This window comes from Fundulus heteroclitus, chromosome 18 (genome assembly GCF_011125445.2).
Source record: "Fundulus heteroclitus isolate FHET01 chromosome 18, MU-UCD_Fhet_4.1, whole genome shotgun sequence".
Lineage (NCBI taxonomy): Eukaryota > Metazoa > Chordata > Actinopteri > Cyprinodontiformes > Fundulidae > Fundulus > Fundulus heteroclitus.
In genome coordinates this window covers 8,084,243-8,109,525 of record NC_046378.1, presented here as the reverse complement: position 1 = coordinate 8,109,525, position 25,283 = coordinate 8,084,243, and the positions used below count along the sequence as shown (strand labels likewise).

Sequence of the window (25,283 nt, the reverse complement as noted above, 5' to 3'; positions counted from 1 at the left end):
CCGTCTCTCAGATCATTTTGTCCATTCCATCTCATCCGCTCATCAAATATTCATCCTCCTGTCTCGCCCCCTCAGTTAAGCAGCCAACATTTTAACCTCCTCCTATTCCCTCATCCATCCGTCTCACTCCTCCCGCCGCTCACCGATCTTGACTGGGAAACCAGGCGGCAGCCGCAGAGTGATGAAGTCACGCAGCTTGGCGAACAGGGCGTTGGAGATGGCCATGAGATCGATGATGGGCACCACTTGCTCCGCCAGGGACAGGGGATGGGACTCGCACAGCCACAGCTTGGCTTTAAACCTAAAAAAACACAAAACCCCCGGCAGAAACGAAACAAAGGAAGCCGTCAGAGTCTGACTTGTGTATAATTAAAGCAATTTAGACCCTGGGACCAGAGCATTGTTTGGCCAGAGACACAGAAAGACATTGATCACGTCCGCTAACAGGGGCTTGTCCGCGAGCTGCTGAGTCATGTTCAAAGCCGGGGCCAATCAATCGGTGAGACTCTAATTTGTGCGATAATGAACACAGAACCGAGAGGCAGCTCTGCCTCCTCAAAGAATTAATCCCGTCATGTCCTGTCGCTTTTTATTTAACGGCGACGAAGCATGTGAACGACAACCGGAGAGGACCGGCAGGCCGAGGAAGACAGACATCCGCTTAACAAGCAACTAACGCAAACTGTTCTTCTTCCTGTTTGCATATTTCCCTTAGATTTATTTATTTATTTATTTTTTTTACCCCTAGAGACGCTGCAAGATTCTCTCACTTCATGTATTATTTTGTGTTTTTTAATATAGCGGAGTGACAACAAGGTGCTATGAGTCATCCGTCTAGAGCTGCCGGAGACAGAGCGCCGAGCCGCTTGACTGCACCGGCTCTGTGAAGCACAACCGCGGCGGTATATCTATAAATATGCCTGTTTGGTCTTCCCTGTTATCTGTCATCCACCTCAGGATTGTTGTGGTCAGCTGCCATGAGCGGCTCGTTTCATGCCGGCCGTCATTCTGTCAGCTCCGGCCCTGTGCGGAGAGCGCGGCGAGGCGCGGCGCGGCTCGGCTCGGCTCGGCCTGTTTGTGTTCCCGTCAGTCCCGGGTTCACCTCTGGGTCTTGGTGGTGAGCTGGCACGGCTGGCCGATGTCTCTCGGCGTCGGCTGCGTCGGGCCGGGGTTGAAGTACTCCTCGGCCGTCAGAGCCGCAGGGTTCGTCATCGCGGGGGATGACATCTGCGTCACCAGAGCCTGGAGAGCGTGAAGGAGGAATGAGCAATGAGGGAGAGCGTTTAGAAATCAATGGCGATGGCTCAAAAAAAGTTCACAGCCGTATCGGTGTTTTTAAAACTTACTTCGTTTGCTTTTTGTTCCTGATGTTTGTTCCCCTGCAGCAGCACAAGAAAAAGGTTGGACATGACTCAGAAGGTGACAGAGCAAAAGGTGATATCATGCCTTATTTAAAGGAGCATTGAGCAAGTTTAAAGGTAATTTTTGTTTTCTTTCCTATACATGCCATTATGAATGGCCAATGTGCAAAATGAGTTACTGTACTCTCTATTTACCGCAGTTGCCTCTATAGGCTGGATTAGTCAGTTCTTGAGAGAGTGATTGGGGCCAAATCCTCAAAATTTGGCCATGCGGGTGGATGTGATGCACCCGGCGCTCTCGTTTACCTGGCCACTCTCCTGAGTCGCCACCGCCATTGACACATTGCCGAGAGAACACGGGCTAAGTCCAATGTCTAAAACTTTCTTACCTCAGAAGACATTACACCTCTACACAAAAGACCTGTGCAGACGCAGCAGCACAGGTCTTCTCCCATGCGTTTGCACAACACCGGTGTCATTTCAACTTGTCGCCAGCGGGGGCAGACTTGTGCAAAACCTCTGGAACTTGCGCTATGCTCCTTTAACAGTGGTAAAGCTTGTATTTCTATTATTATTTGTTTAACACTTGAGTGATAGGTTTGTAGTCAAAAAAGAATGATATTGTGCTATCTATATTTAACGGAATTCCTAGCAAGCCTTAATATAAATACATCTGTTATTGCAGTAGCATTATCTCTGACTGAGAAAAATGGAGAGTCCAACCTTTAATCTAGGCACATCTATTCAGTCGGTAAAAAAAACCTAATTGAGAAATATTCAGCTCTAACAAACTCACCAGTTTCTGTTAATACTTTTTATATCCTTTTAGCGAGTTAAATGGATCCTCTTTTTTTCTCTCATTTAACAAGACTGGAGCCTACAGAGGGAGGGATCTTTGACCCTTTTGCACAGTCTCTGTGACAGTCCCCAGAATCCTGCATTCTCTCTTCTGCTTTCATTTTTTTCAGTTCACCCCACAGGGTTTCCGATAGGATTGAGGTCTGAGGACAAAGATGGGTGTGGGAGTCCAGTTTTGTGTCTGGGCGACCGTTTCTGTGTTGACTCCCATGTGTTTCTGTTGTTTTGCTCCCATGCTCTCTCTAAAATCTTCAGCTCTATTTCAAGCAGTCTATGAATTGCTTTAACAAGGTTCTGTGGGTTTGTGGACGAGAAACAGGCCAACAGCATCATCCCCGTAACCCTGGATCATGAGGTCATTTTTCACATATTCATCCTTGATATATGTCAAATTCAACACAAGTGATTGTTGCAGAAAAAGCTCAGTTCAAACACCCTACCATAAGACCCCCCCCCTTATTTTTGTACAATTTTGTCCCTTTGCCAACAAGTCAATCTGCCAAAATCAAGAGTCTCATGTGTTTCCAAAGCATGCAGCTGGGGTCAAGGAACTAAAGGGGCGTGGCTAACAACTCATAGCGCTGTTGATGGTCAACTTAATCCATCTGTTCTGTGTCAGCGCCTCCAGGTTGCTTGCGGGTCATCAAGAAGGTTCAGATCCCAGAAGGAAAGGACGATCTGAGAGGGGTTTAGTCCTATGTGATCTTTGTAATTCAGGATAAAATGTCATTTTGAACAGACTTATTTCAGAAAGCCCCTCTTTGTTGCCATTCGCAACCAGTGAGCGTTGGAGATTGTTTTTTCTTCTTCTTTCCACTACCCGTAACAGCAACATGAACTTCATTCAGCGTTGTTTGTCATTGTTGCGTTTTTGGATTATATTTCTGAACACAGATATGTTCAGAAATACATGTTTAGGTTTAGCTTGTCACGATCTCGATTTTGGACTTCTAAGTTCCTGGATCGTGCCTTCGTTGGTTCTGTCATCCTTTAGTGTTTGTTCATTTCTTCCTTTGTGGTTCCAGTTAGGAGATTCTGTTAGTTCATTCTGTAATCATTTTGGTATTATATTCCATTAGATTTCTCCCCGTGCTTCCTCCCTGTTTATTACTCTCCTTCTTCCTCAGCCATCAGACCTCTCAGCTGCTCCTAATTTAATCGAATTACTTCCACCTGTCTTCCGCCTCATCTCTCCACCCTAACTCTGTATATACACTCCCTGTTTCCTCTACCCAGTGCGGGCTCATCTGCTCTCATTTCGGATTCTCCCTGGATCTGTGCCTATATGTTAGGTTCCTGTCCTACACCTGCATGTTCGTTTTTTATCACTAAACTCCATCACCACCATGCTCCATCTGGGTCCATCTGGCCACAAACATGACCAGGATGTGTTGACTTGCCTAGTTTGAACGTACAAATTACAAAGATGCTGCAGTTAGAGTTAATTTCTAGTAATTGTTAGGTGAGCCGATAAGTTTGTCATAACATAGCATATTTGCTCAGTAAATAAACGCACTCAAACACCATTCTACAGCAATTAGGGCATTTATTTTTTAGGGTTTTTTATGCATCTTTACCCAAGAGTGCCAGTATTTGTGGAGAATGATGTTGTTTTTAGAAAATAAATACTGTAAAATAATGTAATCACTACATATGCCCACCCAGACAAAAAGAGGTTTTGATTTGCTGTTGATCATTATATGGAGACATTTATGATTCAAAGATGTTTATCTTTAAACCTCTTTTATAAGGTCAGGGGTTTGTGTGGGTCATGGAGAACCTCTCCTGAGGCGGTTTTGGTTTTTAAGGTTGTTTGGCGTCAGATGACAGTCTGAACCACCCAGATGTTCCAACGGTAGTTAGATGAGTCACAGCTCTATTAAACTTTAATAATCCGTGTTTGTCCTTTTGCTATTAGTTGACTTGAATGAGCCATACAAATAAAAGCTTGTCAAAGCCTGAGGTTAAGGTAAAACTGGTGCTCTGTGTCCACTTCCTCGTGTCTCGTTTTTTTCAGTAATGTTAAGGCTGATGAAAATAGAAATGCATCAATCTGGCTTAAAACGTTGCCTTTTAGGGAGTCAGGATATCATCCTCTCCCCACCCCGGTCAACAATAATTTGGAGAAAAACAGTTTGCAAGGCATCGATGTGACATTCTCAGCAGCTCAATGAAAGCTTCCCAGGAAAGAACACTGGATAATTCAGAGCTCTAACAAGTCTACGATTTTTTCAGTGTGCAGAGTGGCTTTATTGCCTCTTTAAAATGTAGGATTAGCAAAAGTCAAAAATGCATCTGCGTAAGAGATTTAAAGCTGCTCAAAATATCTGCAAAACAAACATCAAAGTGGAGAAAAAAAAAAGCTTTTTGAGTGGCGTCAGGGGAAAGGGAGGAGAGTGGAAAGGAGCAACGACAAAAAAAACAAAAAAAAAACGAGTGGGAGTGGGAGGATACAGAGGGAGTGAGGAGGGAGGAGTGAGTCATAGATGCTCTGAAGGCGAAACAAATTAAAAAGCGCGATCAATATTACAAAGCAGGCTGCAGCTTGGAGTGTGCGGCCGAAAGACGGCTCCCCCGTCCGCGCAGCTGGGATTTTACACGCTGCCCGTCCGTCAGCAGAGAGATGGATGGGGAGGACGGCGGGACGGCGGGGGGGATAATTCAGTCCAGACATTCCCAGTGCAGAGCGGGATCCAGTCAAACGCAGGAAACACAAGACCATAGCAAGCACCGCCGCCCGACACGCACCCACTCACCGTGTTGTTGGAGCCCATGTGTTGCTCTGCGATCCCGAGGAAGTTCTGCAGCGGAGTCTTGCCGCCTGCTCGGGGGACAGACAACAGTTCAAACACAAGCACAAGCACATGAGCAGTGTAGAAATAACGGCCTGTGTTAGCCTGAGTTTCAAGTGTGCCTCATTATCGCCACTGCAGCTGCCCACAGAGATATTTCCTTCCACACCGCTTGGCTCAGAAGAAGCTACTTTCAGCGTCTAATAGCCAGCAAGAGGAGGCTTTAAAGCAGCACGCTGAAGGAAGGGTTCATTTAAAGAGCTGTCGTCAGTCCAACTCAGACTTCCAGCTGAACTCAACACGTCCGATTGTGAGGAGAAAGCGGAGGAAGGCTTTCTATCTGCTCCGTTTACAAGTCATCGTCTCAAGCTGATCCTGTCCTGTTATATAATAGACGCCTGCAGGATGAAAGACACCGCCGCTCACCGAGTGGCCCTTATGATCAAAAAGCAGGCCGCGCTTTATGTGGAGTTAAAAAAAAAGATTTGGAAAAAAAAAATTTACGGAAAAATTTATTCAGCTCATTATTTCCAAGCGGCGTTAAAAAATAAAATAGAAAAAGCAGTCAGTTTTGTAAGTTTGTGTCACACTTGCAAGGTTGCAAGTGTGACACAAGTGTAACTTCATACCTAAGTGTCTTTTAGTCTTCTGACTGATTTAAAGCGGCAGACCCTTCCAAAACTGGGAGGTTTGCAGCCAGGTCTGAACACACGCGGGACGCTCTGACACATTCTAGGCATGTCTGTCTGTTTTGAAAAGGGATATAATACATGACCCATAATCCCCTCATTAAACAGAGAGAAAGCATCTTTAATGGAGACTGTTCCCGTTATTAGCGGGAGAAACATTAACGCTATCATACTGATAAGACGTGATAATCAGTTAACATTTAGGGCAGGCTTTTTTAATTAAGATTTAATGGCACCCACTGAATTAAATGTTCCCCAGCGCAGGTTCCCTATACGATAAAGACAGTCTGGGCAAAATAGCATAGGTTAATGCAGAAAATCGACATAATCTGTCTATTTGAATAGAAGAAGAAAAAAGAAGAGACTTATTTTTCTTCACTAACAAAGAGTAGGATATTTGGGCTCTCTATTTCTCAGCTTATTGCTTCTCTCAAAACAAAAATGTCCAGTCTTAAGATTAATTGCAGTAAATGTTACAAAACATGTGTAGTTTAAAAGAAAAAAAACAAATCTAGGTCAGTTTAGGATTGGTGTTAAGAAACTTTAGCAATCTAAGTCAGCATGTTGGTTTCATTAAGACAAAAACAGGAAAGACAGTATTCCATCTCTCTCGATATTAATAATCCACCTGATATTTCTTTTTAAATCTTATTTCTATTCCATTCTTGTTTGTGCTAGTGATTCCAGGAATCATTAGCACAAGCAGCTCATTTCATTTGAAATTTGAAATTGGGCAACAAGTTGTTGGTTTACATAACTTATAATTGAATTACCCTCAATCCTCAAGTGAAGAAAACAGAAACAACATTTGTGGAGAAACATAAGAAACATGGACACTGTAACCCTGAAAAATGAACCACTTTCACAAAATAAATGCATTTTAGGCCAGAGGTATTCGCTTAAAATTTAGCTGGACACAGGAAAAGACAAGTTTCCCCAAAAAACATGTATCTAACATTTTCTAACACTCATATAGAAATGCTAGTTTTAGGGTTAGGAAGATCTGCAAAACTTGTAAAAGTAAAAAAGCAAATCCCAGGTGACGTGTTCTAGGTTTGCCGTGCTGTTGGGAAAGGCGGAGGAGGTCAGGAGTGGTGCCAAAGAGACTCTCCTCCTCCTGCATAGCAGCAGACTGCAGGCAGCGATGTGACCTGAGAGCCAGGATCAACCATCACGTCCTCTCCTTTCAGAGGAGCACGATGGGGCTGATCCTGCCTGACAGCCTCCCTCCTGGGAGGGAAGCCTGCTAATCCTGTTTGATTAACGATCTGAACCAGAAAACGAGATGCGGCCTCAGAGAGAACGTTAACGGCCTGTTAGCCCTGCGTCTCTCGGTGATCTTATTGAGCTCAACGGCTCGTCGGCGGGCCTCTCATCAGAGATGTCGCCTCAGCTACGGCTTGCCGGGTCATGCTGGTTCAACGACGCTGGGGCCTGACTGTCTAGCAGGCCTCACAGCGACTTACCTTTCGTCTTGTTCTTGTTCTGATCCGACAGGTGGTCAGTCCGGGTCCTTGTGACCAGCTCAACGTTTGACGCTGCGTAGACCTGAGGAGAGATTTGCAACTTTAGAGAAATAAACCAGGCATCGCTTTGTGGATCTGGTGTAGCCGTGCACCTACAGGATTCCATCTATAGCGATTAATAAAGAACTAAATTAAGACTTGAGAAGATCCTGACTATGACCCGCATTAAAGCAAAAAACAAAACAGTAGCGCAGTTAAGCAGATGTTGCCTTTTTATATCTGGGACTTTATATCAAGGATGCTGAAAAGGAAAGCATTTTAAAGTGCTTTTAAGCACTAGAGGCAGATGGTCCTTGGCATCTGATGGGACTATCAGTCCCTCCAGGGAGGTCAAAAAACAAATGGGCTCAAGGTAATGCCTTTCTCTTTTCGTAACCCCATTTCCGAGGCCATCTGGAGTTTTTATGTGCCCATAAATGATCGTGTGGATTCTTCAACTTCATTTAAAGGGGCGACGGATCTCTCAGTCTTAAATACCGAGAGGGTCACGTAACTTTTGGCAATCTTCGCTCCGGGTAGGAAACTCCTCGTGTGGACTTTGATGGCATGGCACTGAGCTATCGGAGCAGCCGTCACTCATACCTTGGCCTCGTATCCGTTCACTGTCTCCGTCTTCTCGCTCCTCCAGCCCAGGATGCCAGTCTTGTTCCTGCAACAGAATCAAAGTCAGTTTGCAGTGACCTTAAAGTTCTGGAAGTCCATAGCTACATGCACACCTGGTATTAAAAAAAATAAATAAAGTAAATCAACTATTCGATTCTAGCATTTGCTGATCAAATGCTCTCGATCCCCTGAACATCAGTAACAATGGCCGCACCTATAGAAGCAGGACATTTGTCAGTTCCCCTGCATGTTGAGACGAGGCCAAGACGTCAGCAGGGACCTTACAGGAGCCGTTGTTGCTGCCCATGAACCTATGGAGGCCTATGAGGTCATTTCTGTAGGATTTCAGATCCATCGTTCAACAGAGAACTCCTCCCTGTGCCACTGTGCTGTAGAGCAAAACGTGAGGCCACTTGTCTGATAGATGGGAACGGCTCGGACAGAATCATGGGGGAACTATGAGTCCACCTGCAAACGTTAAAGGGTTCATTCAGATTTTCTGGAGTGAGATTATTATGGGTAATAATAGTTTCCTTACCATTGGTAGGGAGATAGATCATTGTTGTTGGAAAATGACGTACATCCTTGAAGGTGGTGAACGGCAAACAAGCTAGACTACAAAGCTATCCCAACAAATCATTTAAGAGACTAAAGCAATGTAAGGAACCGTGGAGGAAACATTTTCACGATGACTAAATGTTCCAGGCAAGCCACGAGCGTAACAAATACACCATCCATTGTACCTAAAGTACACTGGGCTGAAAAGTCAACTTCTACCCCGTTGGTGATATACGCAGCCTGGAAACATTGCCTCCATTGTGCCTGTTTGCCATCAGGGAAGTTCAGCAGCTCGGTGTGCAATTAGGAAACCTGCCGAGAAATTAGTGAGGCGTTTCTCATCTTCATCTGCTCAGTCCCCCTGGAACCCAAGCAGAGTTTACGAGGATGCTTTATTCTCCTTCATCTGGCTCTTCGTGTCTACAGCAGCGGCGTCAGCGCAATCAAATGTAGATGTTATTAAAAACAGTAGCTCTGCGGGGTCAATCACGAGAATAGAAACGTTACTGTGTCGGTTAGCCAGCTGCTGTGGTCCTAACCTATTTAAAGCTTCCCCATTAGCAGCACCGTACTACCGGCCCACTTAGTATGCAATCCCCCCCCACGGGAAATGTGTTATTGTTCAAAGGGTTATGTTTTCTCCCATGTGATTTTAAAGACTCACATCCCATGACATTACACTACAAACCTGAAGTCACTTTGGTTGCTGGTGAGGTCATAACAACAAGTTACGGACGCTAAACTTGGAATTTCATACGGTTTAGCAGCACTCAAACAGAGACTGGCGTCAAAACAATCCATCATTATGCTCCACAAATAAATGTTTTATGCTCATCACAGTTTTAATGTGCTTTTATTTCAATTTAATTTATTTATAAAGCACCGATTCGAAACACATGTCATCTCGAGGCATTTTACAAAGTCAAATTCAATCAAATCATACGGACAGATTGTTTCCAATCTAAGGAAACCCAGCAGATTGCATCAAGTCTTTACAAGCAGCATTAACTCCTCATGAAAGAGCGTAGAGCCACAGGGAGAGTCGTCTGCATTGTCCATGGCTTTGCAGCAATCCCTCATACTGAGCAAGCATGAAGCGACAGTGGAGAGGAAAACTTCCCTTTAACAGGGAGGAAAACCTCCAGCAGAACCAGGCTCAGTGTGAACGGTCATCTGCCACGACCGACTGGGAGTTACAGAAGACAGAGTAGAGACACAACAAGCTCAGAAACACACATTGACTCAGGAATCCTTTCTATGTTATATGGTAATAGCGGATGGTCCGCCTCCCCTGGATGATGCCACAGCTAACAGCATGTCAGACCAGGTGTACCTACTGTGAAGAGAAAAATGACAGAGAACAAAAAGTTAAAAGTTGAAATAACAACAAACAATGCAAACTGGAGAACAGTAGGAGAACTCAGCAGAGTGAGAGGCATAGATATTGATGTCCTCCAGCAGCCAAAGCCTATAGCAGCATAACTATAGAGATAGGTCAGGGTAACCTAAGCCACTCGAACTATAAGCTTTGTCAAAAAGTAAAGTTCTAAGCCTATAGGCTTAAAGGGGCCATCACAACAAATTAAATTTTTCTGAGGTTTTGGGGGTATAATATAACCTGACTCTTACCAGATGGATTTCGTTCCGCAGAGCTCCACACATCCATCTGGGATTGTTCCATTGGAGATGTATTTCAGAAGGCGGGGCCTTATCAAGAATCCTTGCACATGATTGGACAAAGCCCTTTTGCGTCATCTTTACTGACATGCCACTTCAACCGCAACTTCAACCACTCACATCAAAACCGAAACCATCGTTTTCACTGACAAAAAAGCCTTCAAAGCTGTTCTCTGGAGTTCTTTTAAATAATTCATATTCAAAATGTCTCCATGGTGGTAAGAAATCCTAATTGGGTCATTCCTGCATTGTGGACATAGTACATACATAACAAAAGAGTACAGATTGTTGACTCTCTTCAAGGATCCCAAGTGGTTTTGAAAACGTTTTACAATTCTGATTGGGCTCCTCTGTTCTGGACTTTATTTACCTCCCAAGTCTCCTGAAATCTGGATTGGTCAGTTAAGGGTATAAAAGAACATATCTTGCATATCTCCAAATACCCTTTTTGGACGAGCGAAAGCTAAAGCTGAAGAAGGCACGACTCGACTTCTATGAAGTTCCGTAAATTTCCTTCAACCGGGAAACCAGAAAACTGCAGCGCCGTAGTTTTTTGTGCGTGACCGATGAAGATAAATAAAATCCAGAGGCAGATGCCCTGTCTGGGCTGCTTTGACAAAGTGGTTTGCTCTGAAGCATCATAAACAGATTATTGGCATGTAGACAGGAGTGCTGACGGGGGGGGGAAATGCAGAGAGGTGACACTGAGGTTGAAGTTGGACAGGGAGACGATTACCCTCTGTCTGCTCACTGAGCTGAGCCGTACTCTCTGTCCTCCTGCTCACTCACTGCTTATCTCTTAGCAATCACTCTTCCTCCCTTTCCTTGATTCACATAACATGTCTCCTTTGGTCCCCTCCTGCCTCCAAAACAATCTTTCTTTGTGTCTACATGTTGGGAATTTATACGTTCTTGTATCCCATTCGTCTTTCTCTCAGTTTCCCAGCACACTTCTTTGCTCCCATCCTTCTTCGTCTCATCTTATCACCTAGTTTTTGTTGCTTTTCTTTAAAAATGTATTTCACCACCTGCTTTATATTTCCTATCAAATCTTCTATGTCTGAATGTTTCATTGTCCCCGCCATTCCTCTTGTTGAGTCCAGAATAATTACTGTGGTACCCAACAGTTTCTTGCAAAAGTCTTCATACAACTAGTTTTTTTCTTCAACATTTTTGCAATGTTGCACACTTAATTGAAGTGAGTTTTTTTTTTTTTTTTGGTAAAGACCAACTTAGAGTACTTCTTATATTTTAAAGTCAACAGGATACACAGATTTTAGGACTTAGCTCACATGTGAAAGAAGACAGTCAGGTGAAAACAACATGTGACATTTGGCCCACCTGCAATATGTTATTTGATGAAAATAGAGCGGTGCACATTGCCTTGGAAACCTCCACAGTGAAACATGGTGGTGGCAGCATCATGCTGTGGGAATGTTTCCCTTCATTGGGGACAGGGAGGGCGGTCAGAGGTGATAGAAAATGGATGGAGCAAAAAAAATATGGGGATGATGGAAGGATGACCCATAAGACATCTCAAAGTAGCAGCAGGATAAACCTACAGCCAGAGCTACAATGTGATAGTGTAGATCAAAGCATCCTCATGTGTCAGCAAGGCCCAGTCAATGTCCAGACCTCAATCCAAATAAGAATCATGGTGTCCACAGGTACTTTTCTTCCAATCTGACCTTCTATTTTGCAAAAAAAAAAAAAAAAAAAAAAAGCCAATCTTTTGATGGTAACATCTGGTAAAATACTAACCTGACCCTAGCCAGATGTATTTCGCTCCGCCTAGCTCCACTCACATCCATCTGGGATCTCTCCATAGGAATTGCCTTTATTGAAGGCTGGGCCTTATCAAAAATCCTTGTATATGATTGGATAAGCCACTTGTCTGTCATCTTTATCGACGTGCTATTTCAACCACTCACACCGAAGCTAATCCGTGACGCTGATGAGAGCGACGCATGAAAAAACAAAATTTTTTTTTTATGTGTTTGCGGCTCTAGTGACACGCGTTTTATTGACAGTGAGCTGACAGGAAGAGGGGGGAAGACAGGCGGCAAAGCGCCGTGGGTCGGAGTCGATCCCGGGCCGACCGCGTCGAGGACTAAAGGCCTCCTAATATGGTTCGCGCTAACCGCTAACCGCTCCGCCGCATCCGCCACGGGCGCACCCCGGAAAACAAAACTTGCCAAATCCGGTCGGGAGAAGGGCGAAAACATGGTTTCCACCAACAAAAGCCTTCAGAGGCGTTCTCTGATGTTCTTTTGATGAAACAATATTAGGTAGATTGGACAACACGGAAGAAATAGCAGCATCAATGTTAACGCTTGCTTCCTCGACGAGTCGCCATTGCTGTCTGAATCAAAACAGTCTCACATCACAGTCGCTTCTCCACTACGTCACATCTATGAAACTCCAGCCCTGCGTCCTGATTGGCTGGACAATAAAATTGGTTGGAGAAATGACTCTCTATGGGAGAGGTCCCAGATGGATGTGAGTGGAGCTAGGCAGAGCGAAATCAATCTGGCTAGTGTCAGGTTAGTAAAATACAGCTGATTCTGTAAAGTCTTGACCCAGCGGGGGTTGATTACACATTCACGCCACACTTTTCAGACTTTCTAAATGTAAAATGTAATGAACAGAATGTATTATTCTGACTCCACATCACAAGTAGGCCCTGCCTTGTTTTGGGGAGTATCACATACAAATCCCAATGACGTAACCTAAAGCTTGGGATTAGAAAGTGTCAAACTGTGGATAAATTAAAGGACGTTTGCGGGTTTTGGAAGCTACAGCATGTCCAGTCAGCCCTTAAAATGTCCTTACTTCGAAGAGTTTGACTCATTTTGACTTGCAACTTGCTGAGTTACAGCTTAAAGTTTTTTGGTGAAGTTTAAATCTTGGTATAAAAAGCTTGGTTACATTAAATGCATCAGCTGGCCCAACCCAAAGACATCTGGATGAAGGGCACAGAGCTATATAATACACTGGAGTGCTAATCACCGTCTGTTTGAACGAGTCGCTTTGAAGCCACCAGCCGCCATATTGGTACTCCCTATTTCCCCCCAGTAACTAGGGAATATGTGCGCTACAGCATCGAATAACGAGGATTTTCTCATGTTCAGGGGGGGCTTAAGACTTTTCAAATGTCAAATGCCATATACTTTTATGTTATGTTCTAAAAATATCAAGTACTGAGAAAGTCATGTGCTGAAATATTTTGCATTTTATTCATTTAAATATATATGTTTAACATTTATAAATATATAAATAACAATGTACAAAAACATATATTTACATATGTGTATACATATATATACATATATACATATACACATACTTATATATACATATATATATACATATATTAGGGCTGGGCAACGATTAAAATATTTAATCGCGATTAATCGCCCTGATTAATCGCGATTAATCGCGATTAATCGCATTGTATTTACAAACTCCAAGAATGAATTCAAAAGTAGTGTAAAGAGCACTTTTATTTTAATGTTCTGCTGCCATATGAACAAAAGTGTTGTAACATTTGTAGCACTTATTTTATACTGGATATTTTCAACCCATCTATTGAATTTAGTGCACTAGTTGATCTTTTCTTCATAAGAGAACAAGCACTGCAGCCAAAATATGGCCTTTTTTGACCTGCTGTATATTAGCCAGTCCCTAAGCTTGATGTATCATGAAACTGTTGACCTTTTGGGTTTTGTGGTTTTTATTTTATTATTACAATTTAATAATAATAATAATAATAATAATAATAATAATAATAATAATAATAATAATAATAATAATAATGTTATGTTCAGTGTTTTTTCGCTAATCCACCTCTTATATATTTCAATCCTTATGTAATTTTGTCTGTGTTGTGTGCACCTGCCTGTTGCTTTAATCCTATAAATTTCCCCGTCGTGGGATAAAAAAAGGATTAGCTAATGTTATCTTATCTTAAATAACACTTTTTAATATATGTACTAGGTTCTTTCAAGGTCTTAATTACATGTTATGTGTGGGCTCCAGTAACATCCATCCATCCATCCATCCATCCATCCATCCATCCATCCATCCATCCATCCATCCATCCATCCATCCATCCATCCATCCATCCACTGATCTACCTGGATGTTCCCTGGAGGACTGAAACGCCTCAGTCAGAGACGTCTGTCTGTGGGTCTGTCGGGGCAGTGAGAGAAGTTTCGTCTCCTCTCTCCGTTTCTGGGGTTCGACGTTTTCATGTTTTTTCACGTGCTTAGATAAATTTGTTGTGTTTCCACTTAAATGAACCGGCTTTTTACAAAACATACAGCTTGATTTCATTTACGGTATTAAAATAAAGCCAAACGGTGCTACTTCCTCTGTTCATGTTTTTTCGCTGCTGCGTTCTCTCTCAGCTGTTTGTGTATTAAGTTTGTGTGAGAGCTGAGTGCGCGGGCCAGGCTGAGCCTGCGTGCTGATTGGCTGGCGCCGCTGAGCCATGTACGAGAGGGGAGGGGGAGAGTGCTGCCGTGACAGCGCGCTGCAGTCAGCGCGCGTGCTGACTGACACTGACTGAAAGCATGATGTGAGCAACATGCGTTAATGCGCGATAAAATAAATATCGCCGTTAATAGTCTAATGAATTAACGCGAAATTAACGCGTTAACTTGCCCAGCCCTAACATATATATATATATATATATATAATATGAATAACATGTAAAATATTTCAGCACCTAATTTCCTAGTAGTGATAGTGTTAGTACATCCACTGACTGTAGAATTACCTGTGAAACGTTTTCACTCAGCCAGAAAACTGCTTGCTGTTGCAAGCAAATCCTGTGGGATTCTGTGAGAGTAGGGAGTAGCAAGATGGCGGCCAGTGACTTCAGTTTTTCGGCAAAATCAGCACTCCAGTGTATTATATAGCTCAGTGATGAAGGGATCGCAGCAAACCCCCTGAATCACGCGGCTCCTCCCAGTTTTGCCAGAGACGATGTAATAGTCCCTTCCTAAACTAATCATTTATGATGAACCGTTCTTTTTTAAGCTCTCTGCGTGTTTTTGTTGTCTCCGCTTCCTGCCAGTGTTGCCGCTTCTGTTTGTGTCTGTCCTGCACTTTGCCAAACGCACTTTGACAGCCACCAGAGAACCTTTTTGCCTCGGCTGCTGCCGGCAGCGGAGCAGAAGGCAACCCAGAAAACCCAGAAGCACTGAAGGAAATTCAATTGGAACAACAAAGAAAAACACGCTACACCGAGGCCGCTGTTTTATGAGCAATTCATCAGCGCAAGACGCTTGTGACTCTCATCCCTTGCGGGTTTTGAGGTTAGCTTCGGCCACGTTCGCACTGTCATACCGTGACACGCCTTTTACATTCCTTTTCTGTGCATATACCCCGTCACTGACCTCTCGAAGGCGATGTTGCGGGTGTCGAGCTGCGTGGTGACCACCGGTGCGGACAGCCTGGCTGCGACCTGCTCGTCGCTGGGCTGCGTCGCCCCCAGGAGGCCCAGTCCGGCGCAGGTGCCCTTGCAGGCGCCGGGTTTCCCCCCGCCAGGAGAGAGCGCCGTGAGAGACGGGACGCACAAGGTCTCGCAGAACACCTGCTGCCTGTCGTGGTCCACCTCCATCACCTCCGCGCTGGAGTCTGCTGGAGACGAGAGGAGAAAAAAAAAACAGGAGGGATTTAAAGACAGAAACCAACTGTGATTCGAAATGTGCGCTGGCGCTGAGAGTCACAAGGATGGTTAAAGGGATGAGGGCTGATGTCAACAGACCAGACTTACGCAGATGGGATAGAAAAGCATAAACATCCATATGGGCAACTTGTGCAACAAAGACACGTAGAACAGAGGGGGAAAAACATCCAGAGACTCACACAGTCATCTAAAATCTAACAGAATTGCTAACAAAGGATTAGGTAAAAACCTGCTGACACAAACAGGGCCATGTGAGCCACAATCAAGTTAAAAGTGCTGATGGGCCACAGACATTCAATTTCGTTTTTTTTTTTTAATAGAAAAACAAAAACAAGAAAGAAAACAAGCACCAAACTAAAATGTATTTATTGAATCTTTACATTTTCCCTGCATAGCAATATTTAGCCTACTAAAATGAGCAAAGTGGTGAAACTTTTAAACAGAAATGTGACCTGTGATCTAATAGGTCTGTTCAGCTTTATTTAGGTCGCGATTCAAAACGCCACGCAGGACCGAAGCGCTGTGCGTCATGAAAAGACAAAAATGAAATGTTTACTCATTAAAAGAAAGACGTTGGAGTTCCAAAACCTTTGGGGATCAATATGTTTCTTTGGTCTAGAATGTGTTTAATCTGTTCTGAGCAACAAGAACAGAAGATGGGTTTCTTTTTCTTTAAAAACGCCTGCTCTATTTAGCTCTAATAAATAGGCCCTGCCAAAAAGCAAAACTTTGTTTAAGAAAAGCAAGTATTTTGTGTGGCTTTTAACTTTCCTGAAGACTTTAATTTGTCCACGGCTTTTTGAAAAAAGCCTCACATAAGAGCTTAATCTGCTCTTGAAAATTAGCATCGATTTTTAGGGACCTGCAAGACAACAATAATTAAGAATTCAGACCTAATCATCGCAGTTCCGCTTTACATAGACTGAATGATTTCAATCAGAGCTGCACGATAATTCAATAACAATACATATAAATCGATAGACGTGTGGTGTGAAAGGAAAAAAAGGGATGATAAAAAGTTCAACAGAAGAACAGTTTTCATTCCTTTTGCATTCTAGCCAATCACGTAGGTTAATGCTACAGTCACTACATCCTCCAAAAAAAAAACTACAAATGCACACGTCACCAAGCTCCACCCCCTTTAAAGAGTCAGAGAGCACATGTTCTGTTTTTAAAAACTTGCAGTTTTGGTAAAAAGTTAGTTGAATAAAGGGTTGAGTTTGAATTGCTTTCCCTACTACAGTGTGTAGTCCTAATTTTAGTGTGAAAAGGAAGGTAATGTTAAGCATGATGTGTCCTCTATAAAAGTCCTTCATGCTTTCCTGGAAACCATGTAAAGCAGGTCTGACTGTGACATGTGTTGTTCTAGTGAAACATAAGCTGCCATGGAAAAGCATTCATCCTCCTAGAACTTTTTACACGTTGTCCACTTACGAACACAAACTTCAGAGTGCTTTAAAGGGATCTTATGCAACAGACCAACACAAAGTAGAGCAAGCGGGAGGAAAACAACACGATAAGATTTAGTCTAAAACCTGTCAATTGCATTTGTTCTTTGCTCGGATTCTGCAATGTAGATTTATTGCAACCAGCCAATTTTATGCCTCAGTATAATTACAGCTGTTGTGATGAGGCCTCAAAGCTTACTTCACGTGGATCTACTTTATGCTGGTCCATCACATACAATTCCCCTTAATTACACTGAAATCACAGAAGGTTGTAACGCGCACAAAAATCAGCACCTTCATAAAAGCGTTGGATCTGACAACTGGATAAGAATTGCTTCCTAGAGGGAAATGATCTCACTCTGCCCAAAAAAAGACAGCGCCGCGAACCCAAGCGCGCATGGACCTGTAAACCCCAAGCCCAGTATTCAAACTAGCAACCTGCCGGCTGGTTGGACTGGAAGGCTTGCTCACCTTGCCCCTTCAAAATGAAGCTGCGGTTGCCTCTCTGCCAGGTCATCTGCTCGAAGCCCATGAGGGTGGTGTCCACACGGAGACACTGTCCACTCTTCCACACTCTGTAGGTGTCGCTGGGGCAGATACGGGAGACCAGGGGCACTGTGGACAACACCGTGATCAGACGCCGCTCTCTTTGACGGCTAGGTCCGACATTTCAGACAACGCTTCTCTTTGGCTCTCTTTGTAAAGTTGCCGTTCGGGTAATTATTGGCCTCCGTCCTCCATTAAATCCTTTTAACGTATATAGAGCAATAACACAGCGTACAAATAAAGGAACGCAATTAGCCTCGGGGCCGCGTCGCTCGGCACAACAGGAAGGAGCGGGCGCGCTCGGCGTCAGGGGAATAAGATAAGGTGATTAGCTGAGATCGGTCAGAAACAGCCGGCTTTTTACCGCATTCACTGATGGGAAGGCTGAAACTCACCCCAGCTCGTGAACTCCCATTTCATCTCCACGTAGAAGTCCTGCGCCTGGACAGGAAGCAGAGGAGGAGAGACACGTGAAGAAAGAAAATGAGAAAATGCAGACAGGCTGCTTCGGCGTCTGAGCCAAAGATGGTCGAGGAGGACTGGCACAGTTGAGCGTGTGTTTGTGGAGAAGGTTAATATTAGAACTGATGGATGATGGAGAGGGCGACGATGTGGGTGAGAGCAGCAGGTGAAGAACCGCTGTGATGGGTGCGTCCAGAGGAGCCATTTTAAAAGTGTGAGGGTGTTTTGTCTGCGGTGTGAGGATGCCTGGGTGCAAGCATCAATGTGTGTGTGTGTGTGTCTGATTGGGAGCCACACTGCAAAAATAGAACTAAAAATAAGAAAATATTTCTTGAAATGAGAGTATTTTTCTTTCATTTGAGCAGGTAAACAAGATTATTTGCCAATGGAATAAGTTTTTTTTTACACTTAAAAGAGGAACAATTTATCTCCATCATCTTATTTCAAGTGCAGTATATCTAATTGTCTTATTTTAGGGGTAAAAATACTCATTCCATTGGCACATAATCCTATTTACCTGCTCAAATCAAGGAGAAATACATTAATTTCAAGAAAATTGTACTTATTTTTTGTTCCCTTTTTGCAGTGCAGCTGGAGCACATACAGAGAGATAGACTTTGTGAAGGCAGTTCCCCTGCATCTCTGCCAGCGCTTTGCGCGGCGAGCAACAAGATGATCTGCTGCTGCCCCAGCACAACCATCAGCCTATCATCTCCCCGCCCCGACCGTCGGAGAGCTTTGTCAGCAAAGCCTCCGTGCCTTTAATCATGCCGGCGCTCACTCCTGCAGGGGGCCTGGGATGAGTCAGATCACCCTCGAGACACACTGCCGTGTAACACGGAGACATCATCATTTGGGTCTCCCTTGCTGAATAGTAAACAAAGTTATAAATACCTTCAAAAAGACGCTCTTATCCCTAAAATGAAGACGTATCTGCGTTTCGAATGACAGCCGGGTAAAAACCGGACTTTTTCCATGCAACTGTAGATGGATTGTGATCTAAGGAGATTGCGCATTTATTTGCATCCATGTGTTTGTGAATGCGGTGCTTGGAGAGAGTGTGCGTGCATGTGTGTGAAATCCCACTTGGCGAAGTCTTTCCAGCAGGACGGGGATGCCCGCCAGCCTCTTGGCAGTCCTCTGGTAGTCACGGTAACGCAGCACGAGACGCACCAGCTCCGGGTCCCTTGTGCTCACCGCCTCTTGAAGAACTGAGAGAGGGGGTGGGGGACGGGGGAAGGGGGGGGGGAGACAGTAAAACACTCAGGCCTCATTGAAAATTTATGGGGGTGAGCAATTTAAAGGGAGGGGGGGGGGTCTGAGAGAGCTGCTGAACGTGAAGTAGGCCAAAGGAGAAGCTGGTGGACCAATTACTGCCGCTTACCCATCTTTCATCAGAATGCCACTTTGCTGTAAATCTTACAAATAGTTGATCATGGACTAAAGAACTCTTCTTCTCTAGCTTCGCTGTCAAATACACACATCACACACACACACACACACACGCGCGCACACACACACACACACACACACACACACACGCACACACGTCTGTCCACAGAGGATTTCATTCTCATAACCTGTCAGTGAAACAAGGGATCGCGGTTTCGCGCCTGAGGACAAATGTAGATAAATCAGAGGCGTTTCTGGGCTCTAACACCACAACATAACAAACAATCATGTCCATAATAAAGGCTCCGCTTCACTGAACGGCATCCATAACTCTAGCGGAGACAGAGAACACAACACAAAACCTTTTAGAGAACAGGACCGAGGAACTGGGCTCAATTTCCACAGTGATAGACGATGCAAAGACTCGAACACCACTATGCCTAGGTAGTTGTTTTAATGAAAAGGGGATTTAAAGATACTAAAGATGAACATTCATTTACTAATTATAATCAAGTCTTTCTCTGCTCTGTATTCAGAGGCAACCTGTCACCAGAAGAACTGTGATGGTCACAGGAAGCTGAGGGAACGTGGCGTGGATGTTGTTAGCTTACAGACCGAGTCCCACACTGTGAGCCACATGGAGGTGAGTCAATGCCACGACAGAGTGTGTCACTGACTATTTAAACCACTTTGTGGACAACTCTATCCCCATGAGAACAGTTAGGCGCTATCCTGGTAATGAACCCTGCCTGGATCCATCAGCGACCTGAAAAAAAACAAACAAACCCTGCTTCACAAGAAAAAGCTGCTTCGGGGTAGGAGACCGAATTATTGCAGTGTTTCTAAATACCACTGAAAGTCAAGATAAGAAACAACAAGGAGCACAGGAACTGCTAGAGTGTAAGCTCCAGAATAACAATATCGGTGTGGTCAAGGATAAAGATCACAGGCTTCCAGCAGGAGGAGGATTAGATAGATAAAAAGTCAGGGGAGTGCTAATGAACTGAACCCGTTCTCCAGTACCTGTAGTTCAGGAACAAGCACAGTGTGCTCCTCTCCTGCCCTTCACCCACCCACTACATCGCCTCTTCAACCTTAACCTGGCCCAGAAGAAGATTCCAGGAACGCTATCCTGCTATAGTTTAGACGTTAAGAAATGAATGAAATCAAGAAATGTCATCAATTAGATCTCAATGACCATGAATCTGTTGCCCTACATCCCACATCCCCATGGATGTAAACAGAGACTTCATAGGGGGGGGGGGGGGGGGGGATGGGGGGGGGGGACTTCTGTTGCACCTTGACACACCAAAATCCTTTTTACAGAGGGTAGGAATAATGCAAGAGAAAACAAGATGATTCTTGGGAAAAATTGGCTGGGGATGAAAACAGTAATGGCTGCTCAAAAAAGCTTATTGATCCTAAACTTGCTACAGAATCCGCAATGAGCGATCTAAAGGTTTTAACGTGTTCCTCCCAGTCACCTCCAATCCCCCTCCAAACCCAGCGAAAGTAAAATGCCCAATGACCAGGCACTTTTCCAGGAAGAATTTGCTGGTTAAAACAGAGCAAGACCCGAATATCTCTAAGATGTTTAAAAACATCCCCAACTGTAGCTTGTGGAAATCTGCTCATCCTCATCTTCTTCGTCCATCCGTATTTTAGGCTGTTTTCCTTTTATCTCCACCGTTAACACGTAATTCACTCAAAGCTGCAGAAATCTCCATCAGGCATTTTAAAAAAAAAATTACAATAATGTCAAAGTTAAGGTTAATGATTTCACACTTCTACTATGTGCCATTGCTACATGTCCCGCTATGTTGGAGAAGAGACGACTGACGGAGCCTTCCTAGAAAGTGCAAAGAGTGGCAATACAAACCAGCCATACTAATCCCTGTTGAAAAAAAATATCTAAAATGAATTTAATGTATATATATTTTTTTCTTTATTATAAGAGACGATGAGGATTTTCTAAATCCTGTTAATACAAAGCCACTTATGAGGCACCATTTTTTTAATAGAAACCACATTAAATGACAACAACTGCTTCGAGAGAGACACTTTTATTCTTGCCCCTATTATGCTCCATTATACTGCACTCTTATAATTACATCGACATTGATTTTTTTGTTAAATAAAATGCACCTCACAGCACATTTATCTTAAAACAGTTTCCTGTTCCCCACGGACCAATCTCTGTGCACAGAAGCTTATGCATAATGTACAACATGTGCATTACAGAAAACAAATGAAATCCCCCCCACACACACACACACACACACACATGCACACTCACTCACCGGTCCAGCCATTGCGGTTCTCCTTGCTAACGTCAGCTCCGTGCTGCAGCAGGACCCTGGCACACTCCAGGTGGCCCAAAGTGACAGCCAGGTGGAGAGGAGTCCGGCCACGAGGGTCCAGAGCCTCTAAATCCGTCTTGGTGGAGGAAAGGACAAACGCGGGGGGGGGAGAAGGAGGAGAGAAAATTTCAGACAAGGAGACATAGACAGATGCGAGCATATAAGGCTTCACAGAGAAATGTTACAGTTAACCGTTGTAGTGGTCTTCTGAGAACGGGAAGTGGGGAAAAACAAAGAGAAAATGTGAGATGGATGGCAGAAAGCACAGAACGACACAGTGACATATGGTACCCAACGTCTCACAGCCTCAAGGGCATTTAGTCCTGTGTTTCACTTCTTTTTAAAACTGTATGGCTTCTTTAAGTCAAAAACAGTACTGACAAGGCTGCTAATGAGACCCACACACAAACACACACCCTGTCTATAACCCTTGAAACAAAACGAGATTTTCAAAATTGTTTTCACTTTCTTGATCCCCATTGTTCCACAAAAAAACACACACACAAGTAATACTGGAGGTTTAATTTGAATTATTCTCAGCTTTCTATTTAGAAGCATGCTCACAAGCGCTCATCTGTTAGCCATATTACGTTTATGCAAAGCTATCTTATCGACCAAGCCACTCTTTCATTAATCAGAAAAGAACATTGTTAGGTACATTTTGGAAACCGTTCTACTTGTTCAAAAAACACATTTGACTTCATTTTAAATTTCCAAAATATAAAACGGTCGACTGAAGTTACTGGTAGTTGGTCCATCGTCAAGCCAAACACGTGAACGAGAGGTCACGGTTGTTTCTTTACAAAGTTACAAAGGGAGATTTGTGGAAAACCACTCTATATTGCTAACAAACGCTAGAGCTTGCATTTTTTTTTAGCCTAAATTTGGTTTAGGAAAGAAAACAAACTGGCTTGTGAAACTCCTTGGTGTGTCAAACGTGTTTAGAACAGGAAATAGGAGAGTTGTTTTCGTTTTCTGTCAAACACGCGGCAACAAACCATAAAAAGCCGCAAAAACAAGCTTGCACAGGAGTGCCTGTGCTTTGATACTTTGTTGAACTATTATTATAATTGCAAAGCTATGTTTGTCCAATCGACAAAACAACACAATGCCAAGAGTGAAGCGTGGTGGTGGCAGCATCATGCTTGGGGGGACATTTCTCCAGCGAGAACTGCGATTTGTGGCACGATGAACGAAATCATGAACCAATGCCAAAAACCTTCAGGTGTCAGCTAGGAAGCTAAAGCTTTTCCAGCATCACTCTGAGTCCAGGCGCTCACCCAAACAATCAAGAGGATGGCTTCACTGGAGGTACGGAAAAAATATTTGGAGCTCTGTTGTATTTTAGTTGGTATAAATTTAAAAAATTATGTTTACATGCAATTTACTTTTGAATTAACTTGCTTTGTTTCTGTTCTTTCCTGAGTTTTTTTAGTTTGCTGATGATGTGTTTTTTTTCATACTCGCCAACCTATTTTAGATTCCACGCCTGCCGCCATCTTGAGCAGGACTCCCAGGAAGAAGAGCAATTTTTAGACTTTTTAAAACCCGGCACATTTGCCACACTGATCTTTGATCTGCTGCCCAATTAAGCGGAGATTTTGACGGTCAACGTTATCCTGGGGAAACGGCTGATCCAAGGTCGGTCCTGTCAGTCTTAAGGGCCTGGATTCTAATTAAGGTTCACTTTTCGAGGTGAGCGCCTCACAGGATCAGCACTGCGACCGAGGCTTCAAGCAAAAAAATCCGTCCAGCTAGAGCAAATCAGAACAGGCTACATCCAAATGTTTAATGGTGCAGAAGAATCAGGCAAAGTGTAGATACATACCAATGTGAAGTGTGACTTTTTTTTTTTTTTTTAAAGCAACTGACCAAATAGTCCGTATGAGGAAGCTGACTGTTGTGCATGACGAGCAGAGACAGAAACACTCAGCAGTCATCAATCAGTAACTGCTTCCTTCTGTTTCGCTGATTTGCAAGGGAAATAAGGAGGGCCACATGGGATATACAAAAAAACAGAACGCATGAGCGCAGAAAGATGCTCGCAAACACACAACACACACATGCTCTTAAACTGTAATATATCTTGCATCGAGTTAAAAAAACAACCCAACATAATTTAATAACAGGAGCATAATACCACGGCTCCAGTGTACGTTAATGGGTGAAGCTACGGCTATCACATTGCTGTTTCATAATCTTTGGTTAACGGCTCTGGTTCTTTTGAAAGCAATAAAAACCCAAGACAATGGAAAGACGCTGATCGAAAACAGAATCGCCGCAGAAGGTCCCGCCTGTCAGCAATACGTACCAAATGGTACCTAAGGGACGGAAAGACGGATGAAATAAATAAATAAATGGAACAACGTAATGAGTCCCACGGGAGCTGAGGAGACCGGGGGAATGGATGGAGATTCGTAGCAACGCAAGCAACACAACAAGTTACAGATAGAACAAAGTCTAAAGGGACCACTGTATAACCTACATCAGAGGGAAAATGAGAGGGTCTCTAAAGCTTGAAAAAAAGGCCAAGATAAGCACATAACACCAAAAAAAGGGGGGAAAGACATCCAGGAAAACCCCTAATGGTTCGTTTGTGTCATTCTGTGTCATTCTTCTAACTGTTTTTCTTAACTTAATGTTTTTTTTTTGGAGCCCTGTAGGACAGAGATGGAGTAAAAGCAGGAAACACGCACAGGAACACACGGCAAGGTGAAAAGGAGACGGAAAGAAGAGGGAAAGTCACGGTAGCTGGCTTGTTTCAGAGGAACCAGAGGCTTTCCAAGGAGACAGGCCGGCTATATGGGCACAGAGAGTTGCCAGAAAACTCTATGTAACATGTTTAAAAATATTTCATTATAAAAAGAGGAATGCAAGGGATTATGCAGTACGTCATAAACCCTATTGTCAGATTATTTACCCTACAGCGTTTCTCAGCGGTGAATTATGGTACGCGGCAGCTTAAATGGCATGGTAAGTATAAGCAGCCATGATAAACGGGTCTCTCCAGTGTCATTCGGTGTAGATTAAATTCTTCGTCCTTTTATGTACCTCGTTCAATCGCTGAGCGAGCTAAGTCAAAGCGTCCCAGAAGACCTGCCGAGCATTTCCCCCGACTCCATCACTGTCAGGCGTGCGCTTGTGTATGCCTTTATTTGGGCTGATGTCTTTGACCCGACCACCTCTCCCTCGTCAGCCCCCCGATGAACAATAACCGACTCAGACGGAGACAAAACTCCTACACTTTTCAATTTTTCAAAATAACACCACTCACATGTAACCCAGGATAAAATCCCTTGGTCGTTTTTTTCCCAGT

At 43.7% G+C, this 25,283-nt stretch overlaps 1 protein-coding gene across 3 annotated transcripts in view; it reads right to left on the bottom strand.

Annotated features, from left to right (window-relative positions):
* Positions 1–25,283, bottom strand: part of ankrd13b (ankyrin repeat domain 13B) — an 80,070-nt gene that overhangs the window by 16,380 nt on the left and 38,407 nt on the right. Inside the window, exons 2-12 of one of the 3 annotated variants that reach the window (XM_036149555.1) lie at positions 21,908–22,043; positions 19,302–19,426; positions 18,149–18,194; positions 17,679–17,822; positions 15,467–15,710; positions 7,809–7,875; positions 7,167–7,248; positions 4,976–5,040; positions 1,347–1,379; positions 1,103–1,242; positions 144–301 (exon numbers count right to left, since the gene is read on the bottom strand). In XM_036149555.1, coding sequence (XP_036005448.1) covers positions 144–301; positions 1,103–1,242; positions 1,347–1,379; positions 4,976–5,040; positions 7,167–7,248; positions 7,809–7,875; positions 15,467–15,710; positions 17,679–17,822; positions 18,149–18,194; positions 19,302–19,426; positions 21,908–22,043 — 1,240 coding nt within the window. The remainder of the gene's footprint in view (positions 1–143; positions 302–1,102; positions 1,243–1,346; positions 1,380–4,975; positions 5,041–7,166; positions 7,249–7,808; positions 7,876–15,466; positions 15,711–17,678; positions 17,823–18,148; positions 18,195–19,301; positions 19,427–21,907; positions 22,044–25,283) is intronic. The other 2 variants (XM_036149556.1, XM_036149557.1) reach the window with 2 other exon arrangements.